Source organism: Drosophila gunungcola, unplaced genomic scaffold (genome assembly GCF_025200985.1).
Source record: "Drosophila gunungcola strain Sukarami unplaced genomic scaffold, Dgunungcola_SK_2 000001F, whole genome shotgun sequence".
In the NCBI taxonomy this organism is placed as follows: Eukaryota; Metazoa; Arthropoda; class Insecta; order Diptera; family Drosophilidae; genus Drosophila; species Drosophila gunungcola.
In genome coordinates this window covers 12,327,473-12,344,145 of record NW_026453197.1, presented here as the reverse complement: position 1 = coordinate 12,344,145, position 16,673 = coordinate 12,327,473, and the positions used below count along the sequence as shown (strand labels likewise).

The 16,673-nt window shown below is 40.9% G+C and overlaps 3 protein-coding genes across 5 annotated transcripts in view; 1 reads left to right on the top strand and 2 right to left on the bottom strand.

Moving 5' to 3' along the window:
* The window catches only part of LOC128262356 (uncharacterized), a 31,439-nt gene extending 25,823 nt beyond the window's left edge, over positions 1 to 5,616 (bottom strand). For both annotated transcript variants that reach the window (XM_052996546.1, XM_052996547.1), the window contains exon 1: positions 5,360 to 5,616. The gene's annotated coding sequence lies outside the window, so the exon portion shown is untranslated. The remainder of the gene's footprint in view (positions 1 to 5,359) is intronic.
* Positions 5,617 to 10,232: 4,616 nt separating this feature from the next.
* On the top strand, positions 10,233 to 12,010 carry LOC128263209 (protein ovarian tumor locus). The gene is made up of 2 exons (XM_052998039.1): positions 10,233 to 10,366; positions 10,417 to 12,010. Exons 1-2 carry the CDS (start codon positions 10,321 to 10,323, stop codon positions 11,967 to 11,969), a joined length of 1,599 nt encoding a protein of 532 aa, XP_052853999.1. The 5' UTR covers positions 10,233 to 10,320; the 3' UTR covers positions 11,970 to 12,010.
* A 308-nt stretch (positions 12,011 to 12,318) lies between these two features.
* LOC128263220 (early boundary activity protein 3) lies at positions 12,319 to 14,160 on the bottom strand. 2 transcript variants are annotated; one of them, XM_052998052.1, is made up of 2 exons: positions 12,529 to 14,147; positions 12,319 to 12,475 (listed from the first exon to the last, which is right to left on the bottom strand). In XM_052998052.1, the coding sequence occupies exons 1-2, from the start codon at positions 13,604 to 13,606 to the stop codon at positions 12,459 to 12,461; spliced, it is 1,095 nt and encodes a 364-aa protein (XP_052854012.1). In that variant the 5' UTR covers positions 13,607 to 14,147; the 3' UTR covers positions 12,319 to 12,458. The 2 variants fall into 2 exon arrangements, with proteins under 2 accessions (XP_052854012.1, XP_052854011.1); XM_052998051.1 differs by having other exon boundaries at positions 12,467 to 14,160.
* Between the last annotated feature and the right edge of the window lie 2,513 nt (positions 14,161 to 16,673).

Genomic DNA, 16,673 nt, shown 5'->3' with positions numbered 1-16,673 from the left:
TAATGCCACACTCACACAGTTGCTGGAAAAACACTCACATGCCACCAGTTACACACATGAACAAACACTGGGTTCCTTTTCAGGTCCTTTGCTTAAAAAAAAAGAGAAAGCTAAGGCGGAAATTTCGAGAACGATTTTTTGTTTCATATTTATCGTCCTGTGCCCGAAGAATAAAGAATACTTTTTCGCTGACCATGGCCATGGGCAAATTGAGGCAACGGAAAAAAGGCATAATTCTGATGCTTTTCTCTCCGACTCTTTAACAATGTTGTATTTATGTATTCGCAAGATGATATTTATTTAAATAAAAACCAAAAAGACTTTACTATATTCGGTAGTGTCGATTTTCATTTGGAATTTATTATGACTAGCTGAATTGAATATAAATTAACAATTGAAAGGCGATTGTGAAAAATATTTATTTGGTGTTTTATCTGATAAAGAACAAAAATTAAAACTAAACAAATCTATTTTCATTCAAATCCAATAACAGTGACATTCAATGGATAATCCAAAACAAATGGAATTCATGAAAAATATGTTAAAACAAGAACTTAAAGCTAAAATGCTTTTATTCCGTTGTTCTTTGTCCTCTTGGATTGGTAAAAGATTAAATGTATAATTAAAAGCAGCTGAATCATAACAGATAATAAGAATGATATTGATTATTATTCATGTTCAAATTTGTTGCATTAAAGTTGATGCTAATGGGTTGATTATGCTATAGGATTTATAAATAATTGAAGATAAATATACATAATTTAATTGATGTTTTAATAGAAGAAAGGACACAAGCTTGCTAGGATGTATATATACTTATTTTAAAGAAATTCAAGACTGTCAGTTGCATAGCAAACTTGGTAAAAATAGAATCTGTCGATGTTTGCCAAGGTCTATGATATTAATTCCCCGATTGATTATAACCCAAAATAGAAAATATTTCATTACATTTGGAGCCGCCCTCGAGGCAACCGCAAACGTTCGCAATCATAATCCAGGAACGACACATTGGGGCGCATTTAAACTGATTTCATATTGGATCAGTGGTTGTTTTCAACTGTGTGGGTAAGTATCCGTGTGTGTGTGTGTGTGTCACCAATACAACCGCAAGTCAGGAGGATATTCGTTTGCCGTATGTCTTGGCACGCACGCAGGAACATTGAAGCCGACGAGGATTTTGGGTAGACAAAATTATAATGAATTTGTCGTGCATACATTCCCCTTGATGCGTGACTCTCTACCACGCCCCCTCCATTGCGCCAACTCCATTCCGGCCCGATTTGGCTTAGTTCCGAGAAGATAAGCAGTTAAGTGACTTTGTCCCGACATCCCGACATCGGAACATGGACTGTCGACGGTTTGGAAATCGTGCCCATGAAACAAATACCAGTTCTCGATGGTGTTACGGATGATGTTGTTGTTGAATAAATTGAATTAAAGTGAAATCAGTCGCCGCTGGCCGCAATAAATTAATGAAAATGTAATAGCCAGTAGCTAGGCGACAGAATAAAATATGAGGCATGGGCAAAAGTGCGGCAGCCAAATTGAGTTATCAGCATAAATCAAAGGCAGTATTTGTATAATCATTGGTCCAGCCGCCTGACCAAACTTGTAAATTAATTTGGATTAAGCTCCCTAATGGGTAAATAAATGCAGCCGCCGCCTTTGCAGCTTAAAAGTTTACGGCAGCGAAAATTCCTTTTTAATTAAATTCAAGTGTTGGACGAGCTTTTCTGCATGTCAAACGCGTGGAAAAGGAAACTTCCGCTTTCGCCCGCCTATGAGCGAGTCATTTTCAAAGAAATTCTCAAGTTATTCATGGCAACTTTGGGGGCTGGGGAAAAACTTGAGCTGAGTGATATGTTACCAAAGAGTTGTCGCTGGGCCTGGCCAAAAAAAAATTCTTCTCTGGTTTCGGGCCAAGGTCAATGGGTTGCTGCATTCGAAACCTTTAGCCTAGAAGCGTTTTTGGCACAGGACCAGAATAAAGAGAGCAATCAAAGCCACTTGATTACCATTTGTGGAGTTGCCCAACTCACTTGCCGATGAATCAAGTTAATGAACTAACTGAATTGGAAAAGTTTTCAACTTTTTGACTTCGGCTTAAGGATACGAGTATTTGACGTTATCCTTGATGGTTTGACTTTTGCAATAATAAGAAAACACTTGGGCTGAACCCGAAATTAAATTCAGTAAATTTTAAGTGCCTTTTATGTGTTTTCAACTTGAATTACATATTAATATTTATCTTAATCATAATCTGGTGGAGTTGAGTCCCAAGTTTTCAGAAAGTTCTCAAAGTCGTTTAAGTTAATTAAAATATAATTTTAATTTTAATCATGTAATTGACTCATCAAGCTAATGAAGTTTATTTAAATGCAATTCATCAGGTTATAAAAGGATTTCACTTCAGTAGAGTAACTTTAAATATAAATAAAAACCTTACCAAGGTTTTTTCTTTAACAACTTCCTTTAATCCCGGCGGTGTCATTTACGACTTAAGCATCCACCTCTGATATAAAACCATAATACATGTTCTAACGCTTTTTATAAGTTTGTCACGTCCAATTTCCGCTGCGTCACCTCCGATAGCTTCGATGAGGAGTATTTAGTTTAATACATTGCCATAAATTTAATGCATACTCAAATTACACTTTAAATCACAAATCCAGCGCATTTCGACCAGCTCAATGATGGCCAATCCCAGACGTTTTTGAAATGGCGCTTAAATCTGCTTTTATGACCCCAATGGCAAAGTCAACTTAATGCCAAGCTGAGGGCTGAAAAAACACCCCTTACGGCCGTACAGAAATGTTTGGCCAATTTATTAATGCAAGTAAGGGACATTAAATTGAAGCCTAACATGAATAAAATTGTGATAAATACACATTTAATGGTACACAAATGTGATTTGAAAATATATTAAAACTAATTGCACTGCAATGTGCGATTGTGACAAACTGTCATCTGTCACGGAAATTGAAGTGTTTGCGTAGCAAATTAGGGACATTGGCAAAGCGAATGCGGCTTCTTGGCAGTAACCCCATTACCACTAAGTGCCATTGCAGCCGGGCCAAGAAAAATTACCTGCTCCAGTGGATGGTGGAGGGGGGAGCGGACCAGGTGCGCACTGTGGAGTGTTTGCATCAAATTTTCGAAAGGCTTCTTCTGATTCGTTCTAAGGATGCAATCAATCTTACGAAGCCATCGAACGAGCTTTTGAAAACAAACATCGCTGATTTACAATAGAGCAAATACCAATAAGAAAGTACACAGCAAAACATCTTCAGTTTAAGCCTTTAAATGTAATAATTTGCTATTGCTCTGTGTATTTGACTGAACTGAAAGTCTCAAAATCGGCGTTTGAATTAAAATTAAATTAAAATAAAAAGCGGAAAATGACTCAATTTAAAATGCGTTTAATTTTTATTGAAATAGTTTTCTCTATTGAATCGAAACTGTAAAAGATTTAATAGTGCTATTCGAAATTAATTAATTTAATATTTACCATTGGGAAATTTTTTTGGACAAACCAAATTTCTTAGACACGGAAATAATAGAGCAATTGTTTTGATATTAAAAAAATATATATATTTTTTGTTTGCTTACTCTATTTGGATACTTAACAACCGTGAATATAATTTTGTAAATGTTTTAAAGTAAAATACTAAATTAGCCCAAGATTAAAATTAAAAATAAATAACTGTGGCAAAAAGCCTACTGGCTTTCTTGTTTAGTTAATCCTTTACCAATGTTACCCCCCCACTTCGAGCGCATAGAGCCCATGGTACTTCATGGCTTGTGTTTGCATTTGCATTTCATTAAAACACAGGCAGGTAAACAAGTTGCCGACCATGGCACTCACTCACTCACTTTGGCGCGGCTCAACCTCAACCCCAACCTGTGAACGACCGTACTCGCGACTACGACTACGACTACGACTAAGGCGGATGATGATGGCGGTGATGATGACGCTACTAGGATGAAAATGAGCATGAGGATGGGGACTACGGGCACTGGTAGCGTGCTGTTGTTTCAGCTTTCAGCTGCTGGCATTGAGGGCCGAATGACAGTAGGTCTATACTGCCCTCAAGGAGCAAACGGGGGGCGTGGCAAGTGCACTGCAATTGCAGCCGAGTGGATTTCAAGGTGCCCACTGATTGCACGCGGAACGTGACACGCCCACGGGCATTACAATAAGTATACGCCCGGTGTGTTTCAATTAGTTTGCGTTACGGCCGAATAAACACGTTAAAAGTGCGTGTAAACAAACAGCGAATGGGGAAAGGGGAAAGGGAAGGGGGTAGGGGCATGAAAATACCAAAAGATAATGACGCCATGTCCGAGGGCAAACAATAAAAGCGTCGCCCAAATTGGGCTGCCATATCAAACGGACCTGACCACCTTGTTCGGCCGGCAAACAAACAAACTGTCACTTGTCACTGGCGACCCTCCGGCCCGTTTTTATTTTCCCCCGTGAAGTAAAGGGAAACGGCGGCATCTGGCCAGATAATTTTCTTTGTTTTCCGCCAATTTTTTTTCATTTTTTATCCACCAGTTTTCCGCCTATTTTATCACGTTTTTGCCTCTTTTTTTATTTTGTATCCCCTGTTTACTTCTCACGGGCTCGGGAACTCAGCAGACAGGTAGCAATATGCAAATCAAACAGAGGGGAAATGGCGTTGACAAACGCCGCAGAAAAAATAAGCATGAGAGCAGGAAGAGGAAAGTCACATCCATCGGCATGGAATTCACGTGCATCCCAAGTGCCCCAGGGAAATTCGAGCCGCAGCAGAAAGAACTTCCCTAATGCAATCCGTCCTGAATTCCGGCTTATGACAGCTCGAATGTCGAACTCCGTGTTGGCTCGTTTCGCTTCTGGTGAAATTTAAATACGTCACAGGTCTGATCTGATTTGAATTTATTTAATTTGCATTTGTTTAGGAGTTCCAGGCTTTTCATCGACTTGTTTCGATGCCCTGCCTTAATATTTATGTTCTATTTCGTATAGTTATTTCATTTCATCTAATTGATTGGGTTAATAGAAAAAATAGGGTTTTATGTTTTGGAATTTAAATACTTATTCTTCAGCAATGTCGAATGTTGGTATTTGGAAAGCCAGACTTCGATTAAACTGATTAATGCAAAAGGAGCTATAAGTAAATGTACAAAATATCTTGATAAATAAATAAAACAAAAACTTTATTAATTGCAATTTCTTGTTGCTGTTTGTCACTCTGCTTTCTAAACTATTTTATTAGTTTTGTTATTAGCGTGATAGTAAATAATATTTACTGTTAATATAAATTTGTCAAATTTTATTTTTGCTTAACATCTTCTATGCAGTAAATAGGCTTACATTGAAGTTCCTTCCCAGTGTGATTATGGCTTTTCACATAGTGATCGAGCAACGTCGATTGCCCAGTTTAATTATTGACACATTATCTGATTGTCAGCTCACGCACGAAAGCCGCAACAGGGACCACTGACCATTATTCAGTCAATGCAGGCAGTAGGACTGGCCGTATCGCGTATACGCCATGTGGCTCGAATCGAAAACCGAACACAACTCGCTTCACATGCGCGCGCTTTGTGGGGCGCGTGCTCTCGCCTCGACGTCTGTTGTTGGACTAAAATCCAGAACACCTACTAGTCAGAGGCTGATGCTGTTGGCCAACTCAAACGCTAACATACGCTCGGCAGCAACAGCTGCTCTGTTAACTGTTTTGAGCGCTCTCCTGGCCATTCATTCATAATTGTTTTGAGTGGAATTGTGTGTTGGCCTGATGTTTATTTCTCCCCTGCGGGAATACAGAGAAAAAGTGAGACATTGAAATGTTTTTGAGGGCTTTAAGTTCTGAGAACCTTTAACATTTGTGGCTAAAAATGGTAAAATTGTCCTTATCTTAATTTATATTGTGTGATAAGTGCTATTTACAGATTTTAAGATACATAATAATTTGTCTAAAATTTTATTTAACATTTTAAATTTAAAAAAAAACGAATTATATTTAAAATGCTGAATAATTGATAGAAAGGTTTCTTACCATTGAAAGGACTGTAAATCCTTAACATATATACGCTTGCTGAATTAAAAAAGTGTAAGAATTGTAGCAAATTTTAAAATTATAATAAACGGTTAAACTTTCTTAAATATTTCATCATAAGTACATTCACAAATTTGCATATTTTAACAATGTTTCTTATCTTTGAATTCATAAATAGTTTGATCATCAAAACAAGCAAATAAAAGCATTACAGTTCTCAAATTGGCTAAGATTCAGTTAAGTTATAAGCATTGGATTTGGAACTGGAATTGGAAAGTCAAAAATGATATGCAAAGCTGGGCTTGGCAATGTAACTGATATTGTTATGTATTTTTCTCTGTGCCAGATTGTTTTGTTGGCAGGGCGAAAAATCAATTTGGCTAAGCCGAATGCGACGCTGGGGAGCAACTGAGTTAGCGTCATTCCCGCCACGTGCCTCGCAAATGTTAATGAGCCTGCGTGCCATAGTCTTTATTTTTATTATGCCCCACTACGATTTCTATGAATACATGGCCGTGCGCACTTATATATGTACAATGAACATGTATATGCAAAAAAGGGAAATGTTGACCTTTCCCGCGCTGTCAATGCTGGCCAGAAAAACATAACAAACAAATGCGCGTGAAATGTCAAAATCACTGTCAGCCAGGCCAGCAGGAAAAGAGTGGAAAATGGGAAAAATGGGAAGAATGGGAATAGGAAGTGGAAACTGCGAAAGAAAGATGACGACGCATAAGCGAAAAACAAGCAAAATGCTATGGGCGAGGGCAATCAAGAAAATTTTCTCCAGCAAATAGCATGGCAAATACAAATACAAACACCAGCAACAACCACAGCCAACTCAAGTGGTTGCATGTGGAGATTGTGGGTGTTGTGGGGCTGAAGCACGAGTCGATGATGAGGTAGCCCATAAAGACACATGCTAGCCAGCAGCAGCCTTAACAAGGCTCAAGTGAATTATAAAAAATAAATGCTCCAGTGAATTGGACTCTTTGAAACCCGATATGCGGCAGTTGCCACCACAACCTCAAAGCTGATTTATTATTATTGTCTTTTCGATTTTTTTAATCTTATCAAAAAACACAGTTTAATCATTAAAAAACATGCGCAAGTAAAATTACTTTTTAGTTTTTAATTAGACTCAATAAAGGTTTTGAACTACTTTACTAATAGGTTAAAAAAATTTTAATTTTGATATATTTATTTCTGTTTATATTAAGCATTTATTTGTATTATGTTTTACTTAAATAAACTATTCGCAAAAAAATTAAATAATGGTAATAGGTTATTAAAAAAGGTTTATACCTTATATATAATCAAAAGATTCTTTATCTACTCATGTTTCAACGCATGTAATTTAAACCTCAAAGAAAGTCAAATCCAAGGCTTCAGCCGAACAATAAGAAATATATTGTCTGAATGCACTTTAAAAGTAAATAAAAAAGTTATTGATAATAAGGTCACGCACTGCTTAAACTCGAAGTGTTCTTTGGTTGAAGTCCAGTGGAGAAGTGGCTGTATTTGTGGACTGGAACAGAATAATCCATTTTTATTTTTCGTAGCAATTGCCGGGGGCAAGTGAAAACCGCTGGTAGCTTGTGTGCGGTTTTGTTCGTTCTTCGTTTTATCGTGTGGCCAACAGTTTGTGTGCTGACATTTCGAAGCATAACGCCAGGAAACTAGATACCGAATGTTTAGGGCTTAGAGCCCAGTGCAACAAACTCAGAATTAGCCGCAAGTGGGGCCCTCCTGCTGTGGCACATGTGGCAAGAGCAATTGCTTCTACTTGGAATGCAACGTTCTGTAGCCACACTTTGTCAATTTGTCGTCACCCCGCCACCCCGAAAGGTAAACTTGCTGGTGGAAAAATAATGTACAACCTTTGCGGTGCCTGACTTTTATTTCCCCATTAAAGGCAACTTTTTAATTAGTTAAAGTTTATCGGAAAATTTGCATGAGCAAACTTTGTCTGGCGCAACGCTGCGTATACTTCTCATTTGCCGTCTATCCGAATTGCATTGTGTGCAGAAATCAATGGAATTCTCATTCAAACGATATATAAAGAAATCGAGACCTTACTCGCATGGCATAACAATGATTTAAACGAAGGCTTAGCAAAAGTCTCAAAGCTGTCACAAGCAAATTATTTTTGCCACTGGAGTGCATCATTAAAAGGAGGTCAATTTACGCAACAGCGCATAACAATGCTGCAGTCGAAATCATTCAGTTTACTTTAATTTTCTTCCACAAGTCAGAGTTAGCCTTGGCTTTGGTCGTAAGTCCCAATTAATTGCATGCAACTGGGCAACTTAAAGCCCCCGGTCTTCAAGTGCTTTGCATTTAGAGGGTCTGCGCTTGCTTTGGGGGGATATTCGCACATTTATGTGGCACTGCTAGATCCGATGTAAATGTAAATGCGATGCAGGCGACAAAATGCGCTTCACTGCGCTCCCTATTCCTTCCATTTTCGGGGGGGGTTTTATTTTATTTTTTTGGTTCTGAGCTCTAATGAGCATTTAAGCTTGCGGCTTGCGTTTTTTTTTATTTTCCTACTGCTGTTGCATTTGCATAAATTTGGAATTTTCAAATGGCCCGGGTAGAAAACAAATTTCTGCTTTTAAGTTAATTGATTTGCATTCTAAATGAATTTCGAACAAAGCAGCGTTAATTTTTGGCTGTCGTACGCTCTCCATTCAGTTTTTATTTGGCATCCAAAACCATTTCTGGCCAATGTCAGACAAACAAATCCCCCAGTGTTTTCCTTTTGATTTTTTGATTAGTTTTTCATTGATTTATGGGCCATGCCTTATTGAATTCGAACCGCCCATGTCCCTGGCCTCAAATTGCACGCACTTTAATCTGACCAAATGTTTGTGCTCCCTTCGTTGCCAATTTTGGTTTTCGTTTTGGTTTTTCGCCTCTTACTTCGCTGCCTGTTTGTTTGTATCTCATTCTGGGCCATTTAATGCGTATACGCAATATCTGGAGGAATTTCTTGTTGGCCACAACGGAAGCGCTAAGGCAAACATAAAAACAAACAGCACTCTTAATCGTGTATAAATGTTTATGCTCGTGTGTTGGCATAGTTTTATGTCTCAACTGAAGCGTTTGCCAGGCAAATAAAAATAATCAGCAAGTCAATATCCCGATGAGCAGCGGAAGAAACGCTTAAATCTTCTGCCTGTCTATTTTCGTGCACTTCATTATCGAGTTTGTTTCATTTCTTCTTAGCCCGGTCTGATGATGATGAAGTGTTTCGGTTTGCGGAATCAATCCATTATTACTTAATAATGGAAAAGCGCTTAGTTAATTGTGCATCACACATGGTAACCGTTTGGTAGAAATTGATTGCGACACGTGCAGAAATCGAATTATGCCCACACACCATTCACTCGATTATTTCCGACTCTCAATTAATTACCAACCTGGTAAAGAGTCAAATGATTGTGTATTTATTGATTGGACCGCTTTGCAACAAGCCTGCTATTGCAGGCTTACCTTAGTTATTTATTAGTGCGTTTATGTTCTATAAATATTTTTGTCGTTTTTAATGGCCCACTCCTCAGCTCAATAAATCAATGTCCATCTTAGATGCCATTTCGTTTACATTTTTTTTACTTGCCACAAGGTTGTTTGTCATTAATCAACAGAACATACATATACATTTGTATTTTGGGGAACGGTTTTGAGCGTGCATTTTAAAAACGTTTAGAGACAAAACAAATTATTTAATTTTCATATTTATTATTTAAGCTTCAATGTTTTTATGTATGGTATGGGATGCAAACTTTAATGCAAGTTAGAAAGCCCCATTCTTAAATCATCAAAGAACTTTAACGATAACGATAACTTTGACAATAAAATTATTAAAGGGTATACATAAAATCTGCGTCTGAAGCGATTCATAACCAAAATTTTGAAGGCGATTTCTTGAGATTGAGCCTCACATTTAACAGACATAGATACACTTCGGTTGGCCTCCGATATCTCCATTTTGTGAGATTAAATCTTTACTTTGCTTTCTTTTTTCCTTGAAAATGTGATCGCAGTGTTGCCACAAAACTGACTGACTTCCGATTAAAAGTAATTTTGTATTCAATTCCACTGTTCCTATTTCAACGTTTGCCAATGGAAGTCTGTTAACCGACGATCTGGCAACGTCAACCTTACCAGCCACGCGGTTTTGGCAAGTTTTCTGTTTTTGCTTATTGGCTGCATTTTGAATTGAAAAATAATTGTTAATCTTTGAAAGCAACATTTACATTTACTTAGCATGATGTCCGGAAGCTTAAAGCGATCCGTCTCTCTTGGCAGTAAAAGTAAGTCAATTTATTAATCTGCTGTGGCCTTAAAATAATATTCCTGATAGCCGCCTCCGATTCGATGGATCGGTTTCTGGAGCGGCACTTTCTCTTCCGGAAGCACATTGTGTTGGACGCCTCCAGCTTGTTCCGCGCGATTGCCGAGCAGGTGTACGACACCCAGATGCTGCACCACGAGGTGCGCATGGAGTGCGTTCGCTATATGTTCCGTAAGAGGGGCTCCTTCCGGAATTATGTGGAGGCGGACTACGACGAGTACCTGTTAAAGCTGGAGAAGCCCAGGACGGCGGGCACCTTGCTCGAACTGCGCGTCTTGTGCCACCTGTACCGCCGCAATGTCGTCCTCCACAAACCCTTCGATCTGGGCCAGCTGCTCATCTTCGGCGATAGTTACCCGGAGACCCTACGGATTTTCGTGGACCGTCAGGGACACTTTGACTCCGTACTGACCATGTCGGAGATTGAGACGGCTGCCGTTTGCCAGGCCGTGGCCTTCAAGATGCTCTACGAGCGGGTCTTTCGCCTGCCGGACGTCAGTCTCGCCGTGGAATGGATGCTCTACCCGGAGACCTTCAAGTGGGGCACCGACCTGGAGTTCGATCCGCGGGGCAATGTCATCCGTTTGGTGTGCAGCAACGGCCGGAGCTACCAGCTGGATCGCCCCGAGCACACATGCTGCGTCCTGAAGAACTACGAGAAGTGCCCGTTCCACAATCAGAAGCTAGAGCTCCACGAGGGTAACTTTCGCTCCATGCCCGTGTCCTGCATGCGGCGCATATTCGAACAGAATTGCCTGCCCTTCTGCTTCACGGTAGCCAAGTCATTGAATCCCTATATGTATCGCAATGTGGAGCTCAGCTGCCTGATTGCAGCTCGTCGTGAGGCGAAAGCCCTGAATATCTACACCGGCGACTACAACTTCAAAGTGGGAGCCAAGTGCCAAGTAGTGTTGGAAGCGAACATGCACTGCGAGCTGAGCATTTGCCATATCCAGGCCATCGATAAGGACAACTCTGTATGCGAGGTGTTCGTCGAGGGCCAGGGTAAACTTCTGACCGTGCCCTACAATAGCCTTCATCCCCTGCCGCCAAGTGAGTTCAAGCCTTGGGATCGGGATCCCAAAAGACGACCCAAGCTGCCAGGTCTCCTCAAAATGAGCACCATGAAGCGCCAGTTTCTGCAGATGGAGAACGCATCCAATTCAAAGTTTCGTTGCAAGGACAACAAGCCACATCAGAACTTCAAAAACGTGGCTTCGGCTGACAATAAGATATCGGAAATGTTGCCAACCCAATATCCACCACTGATTCGACCACCACCTGTACATGATAATCAATTGGTATCTTTACCCGAACCAATGCCAACGGCCATTCGCCGTCCAGTTTTTGTACCGCCTCCTTTTGTGCCTCCTGGATTGATGCAACCTGACCAGAGATTTATGCAGCTCCATCGTCTGATGATTCGTCCACCCGGTCCCGTCTTTTTTATAGCCCCACCAGGGTCTAGTCCTCCGCCTGGAATGCTGCCCGTTCTCATCGGCAATTCGCCCTTGATGATCCAGCCTGCTAATGATACTCAGCCGCCTCCTGCAGAGTTTTAAATTTGTTATACATTTTACTCAACAGTACTTTTTTTCAATCACCATTAGTTATCCATTTCCAAACAAATAACTTCCAAATGCATGCATGTTTATAAACTTAAATTAATGATTTAATTTTAATGTCATTTAAAGTTCTTTAATAAATAATAAATAAGCTAATGTTGGTCAAAGCTAATTTTTATAAGTTTTTAAATGTTCTTTTATATAATAGAGCACAGTTTATTTCCATTTCAAATAAACACATATATCAATTAAGTAATCAAAAGCTTAATGATAAAATATATACTTTGGATAAGATGATAGAATGGATATAAATGAAAGGCAAGCTGGATAAATAAAATATAATATCTCAATAATATTAATTTGAAAAACAGTTTTAGTTTTTAATTTCGAGCAATAATTTACTGATTTCCTATAGTATACATTTTGTAAGTTTAATACTTTATAAGTAACTTAACTGGCTATATATATAAATCGAATTCGAAGTGTTTATCCGATCAATTGAGCTCGTCTCCGGAGGTGGCGTCCACGGCCGATCGAACTTCGCCGGACAGGCGACTTTGCAAGTTCTTGTTGATGTTTTCCACCATGTCGAAGGCATCGATGATCATCTGGGCCTCGCCCTGGGCCCTTTCGCTCATCTGCTCCAGACTTTTGCGCAGCTCCTTGTGCTCGCCGGTGGAGTCGCGCTGCTCGGCCTTCTGGTACAGACTGGTGCGGGCGAAGAGGGCGGTGGAGGTGCCGTGCTCCGGATGCTTGTCCAGATCCTCGGGCAGGGGAAAGTCAATGTCGAAGGGGAACCGGCGCAGCTCCTCGAACTTGGCCGTCTGGACCTCTTTGTCCTGGCCATAGCTGATGACCACGGCCTGCAGGACGACGTCGCTGGCCGGGGGCTGGATGTAGGCGATCACATCCTTGAAGAGATTCTCCTTGCGCCACACCGTCTGCCTGTACTGCACCACTTGGTAGACCACCGTCTCCGGCTCCGGGCTGTACTGCACCAGCATCCAGGTGTCGTCGGTCATGGCCTCCGGTTCGGTGGCCAAGTTGTCGTCGAAGGCGAGGTCAAAGCTGCGCGCCTTCAGGTGCAGCAGCATCTTCTCCATGTAATCCCGCTGCTCGTAGGCGTACAACACATGGGCAATGCATCCGGGAGCCAGGCTCACCAGGGGATTGCCCTTCAGCTCGGGCTTGGTGCTCATCCACATCACTTTTTTGGGGGAGACCAGTTTCTGGACGAGTCGATCGCCTCCTCCCGCCTCCTCGCTTTCGGTGTACTGCACCAACAGTTGCTGGGCACTGGCATCCTCGCGCTCCTCCCTGCTCATGGAGAGCAGGGCGGCGTCCACCAGACGCCTCTCGTCCGCTGCCAGGATCAGCTTGGCCTCCACCACCATGCCATTGACCCGGAACTCCACGAAGCGGCTCATGTACTTGTCCGAAACATCGGATTCCAGCAGCTCCATGGAGTGGAGCACGCAGAGCCGTCTCCGGCCATTCGGTTTCCCACTTGTCATCGAGCCATCGTCCACTTCGGCCAGGAACCAGGACAACCGAGTGGCTGCCAAAGGACCATTGGCATTGGCGGCACAATTAGCGGAGTCATCCAGTCCACTGTCGTTGCTGATGTTGCTCATGATAATGTCGGTTTATTGTAGAGTATGTATTATCTTCAAAGTTAATTTTATTTTTTAAATAAAATTTAAGTCTTAAAGATAAACTCTTTTGTCTTGATGGTTTGGATATGTTGATTGCTGCAATGTTCTTGGCAAACTAATGACTTTTCGCCCGCGGCCAGATATTTTATAGGTCCTAACATATTCTACCTGCTTTAAATATATATCTTTCCTGGACTTTTATGATCTATACCAGCTGCCTGGGAGGAGGGATTAATACAAGGGCTGGGATTATTCTGATTGAGAATTACCTGCTGATTGTGCGGATTTTCCCAATATGCAGCTGTTGAGTAAGTGGCCATAAATGCGAATTGCAAATGGGCCACTTGAGCTATTTTTTGCAATTCTAAACGCGTACCTGTTTATAAACATTTGCTGCATATTTGGGAATGAGTAATATATGCTTGCCTTTGAAAAGTAAATATAATATTTTGGATTCGATTGGATTCTTAAAAAAAATAAAATAATGAGCTATGAATTAGTTAGTATGAATCTACTAATAGTTTATAATAAACCTTTAGAATAAAGAAGAGTCTCCTAACTTTTATAGTATATAATGAAGATACAACAATTTTGTTTATTAACATTACACAAAAAATTTCAAAATTTTACAAAAAGTATAAATTAGAATTAGCAAATGGCCCTTAAAAAGTTTTAAGGCGTAGGAAAAGGTTTCTTTTTGAAAGAAAATCACATTTCAAAAGTAAATTAAAAACATAGTTTTCAAAAGTTATGGCGAGTATCACAATGCCTTACTAGTTTGGACTCATTTTCCTTACTCTCCTGCTCCTGGCCAGAAACTATGCGAAGGAACAAACTGGACGTCTGGCCCGGTTCACTAAAATCCGTGATTGAAAAGTGATGGTTACTTCTCATGGAAAGCAAGTGACTGCCGGTGACTGCTCCTTGGCCAATACGAACACTCTGTCCGGGACTTCCGCGCCAATGGAGGGACACCATGGATAGTTCCGAGCATCCAAGGCGCTGATCGGATGGTTGCTTGGCCAATTTGAGGGCGTTGGTCAGGGAAAAGAAGCGACCTGCTTGTCCGGCAGGAACTCCCAGCACTCGAGTGGAAAACTCAATGGCCCTTGTTTTGGCCGCATCCCTATCCGGATGAATGTCGCCCCCACGTTCGCGTGGACAAAGGATGTCGGGGCTAATGCCCAGTGGGCAGTCCCTGGGATCGTGCTCCCTGTGCTTGTCCAGCTCGCAGAACGTGTGGATGTCCTCGAACAATCCCAGGGCAATGGCTTCGTTGATGGCCCTTCCATTGGCCAGCAGGCAGCCCAGTACGGTACCCGAGGCCATTTCACGGATGTTTATGTGGTAGATGTTTTCCGGATGCCGGAGTATGGTCAGCACCACGTCGTTGAAGGATCTCGGTCCAATAAGGTAAAATAGCTCATTTAGCAAGCTATCCAGAACGGGCAGATTGCCGTTGCCACAAAATTGGCACCCACATGGTGTCGGATCTGTGGGTTTAGTGTCCCTAAAAGATGCATTGGAGGCGTAAATCTCGCTTATTGTGGATTTCCTTGCCAAACTACAAGGCCGCTCATCTCGCCTCCTTAAATCATGGTGGATATCCGTCATTTTGAGCTCCGATTGCGTTGAAGTGGTTCTAAAACCGCGCTGGGCTTTCGAGCAATTGCATTGAATTTTCTGTTCATTACCCGAAACAGATTCCCTTTTCATTATGGTGACTTTTTTGTTTCCATCCTCCTCCTTACAAGGACTCGATTCCAGGTCCTTGGGCTTTATAAAATATTTAACTAATTCCGCCAGTAGTCCACCAATTGCGTTAGTTTTCTCATCTTGTTCATTGCCAGACTTCCTGGATTTAGTGAAAAGCTGCATGAACTGTTCGATCAAGGACTGATATACCTCGTTTTCCACAGTTTGCTTTGATTGCGATTGTTGTGGACTTCTGTTTGTATCCAAACAGGATGTTGAGGAAACTCTTCTTGTTTGAGGAGTTTCGTTTTTAGCTTTTGCTGCCAATTCAACAAATCTATCGAGTAAAGTGTCAACCTCTTCTTGCTTTAAATTTTGGTTTGTAGGATTTACACAGTAAGGTGACCTTTGGGTTTTATTTTCTTCCGAAATCTTTCTGGAATGGCCACAAATTAATTCTTCGCTTTTGGGTTTTAAGAACACACGATTGAACTGTTGCAAAAAATTATCCGTATCCTCTAAGCTTTGCGTTGGATAGGGCTTTTTACTATTATTTCGGCAATTGGCTTTGTAATCATTATCATTCAAATCGCACTGTGTAGAGATTGCCTTTCGGTCATATTTACAACACTGGCTGGCATTGGGTTTTCCTATAACTGTTCTAGAATTTTCATCGTTACTACAACTGCATTGTGTAGCAATGGGTTTTTGGGTATAATTTCGGCACCTTATTTGATCGGAGCTTTCAGGCTTTAGGCAAATTTTGATAAATTCTTTGGAAAAGTCACTGCACTCGCAATCATCCTCATCATTTTTCTGTGTTGTTTGATAGCGGTTTGCAGGTTTTCTTGGCAATTCACAATCCTTTGGTTGGGCCTTGAAGATGAGCCTACAGTCAGCGGGTTTTCTATCCTGGGCTTTCCATGATTTCATAGATCCTTGCAGATCTTTCAGAGATTTCTCCTGTTTCCTCAGCTTTGTTTCCAGTTCCACTACCCTATCGAGAATTTTGGTGGAGTTTGAAGGCTCTGAAATCTTATAATCAAGGGGGTTTTCATATTGTGTCTGCTTATCTTCTTTATACGAAGTAACTATCACTGTATCAGTTGTACTTTGATGCATTTTAATTGTAAATTCGGTAGAAAGGGGAAGGCCTCTTTTCACCACAATCATGGGACGCTTAAAGAAACTTTTTCGCAATAAACTATCAGACTTCGGAGCTTTTTCATCGTTATATTTCGGCTTATTGGGGGCAGTGTATTGTTTAGTTTCTTCTGGAACGATAATTTCCGTTTGGGTTTGGCTATTCTTAAGGTCCAATGACAAAAATGGAATCGATTGTGTTTGGGCA

Excerpts from the sequence above, each read along its gene's own strand:
- LOC128263209 (XM_052998039.1), top strand. The coding sequence starts at position 10,321 with ATGATGTCCGGAAGCTTAAAGCGATCCGTCTCTCTTGGCAGTAAAA. Across the intron at positions 10,367-10,416 it reads CGTCTCTCTTGGCAGTAAAA|CCGCCTCCGATTCGATGGAT; the intron begins GTAAGTCAATTT and ends TATTCCTGATAG.
- LOC128263220 (XM_052998051.1), bottom strand. The coding sequence starts at position 13,606 with ATGAGCAACATCAGCAACGACAGTGGACTGGATGACTCCGCTAATTGT.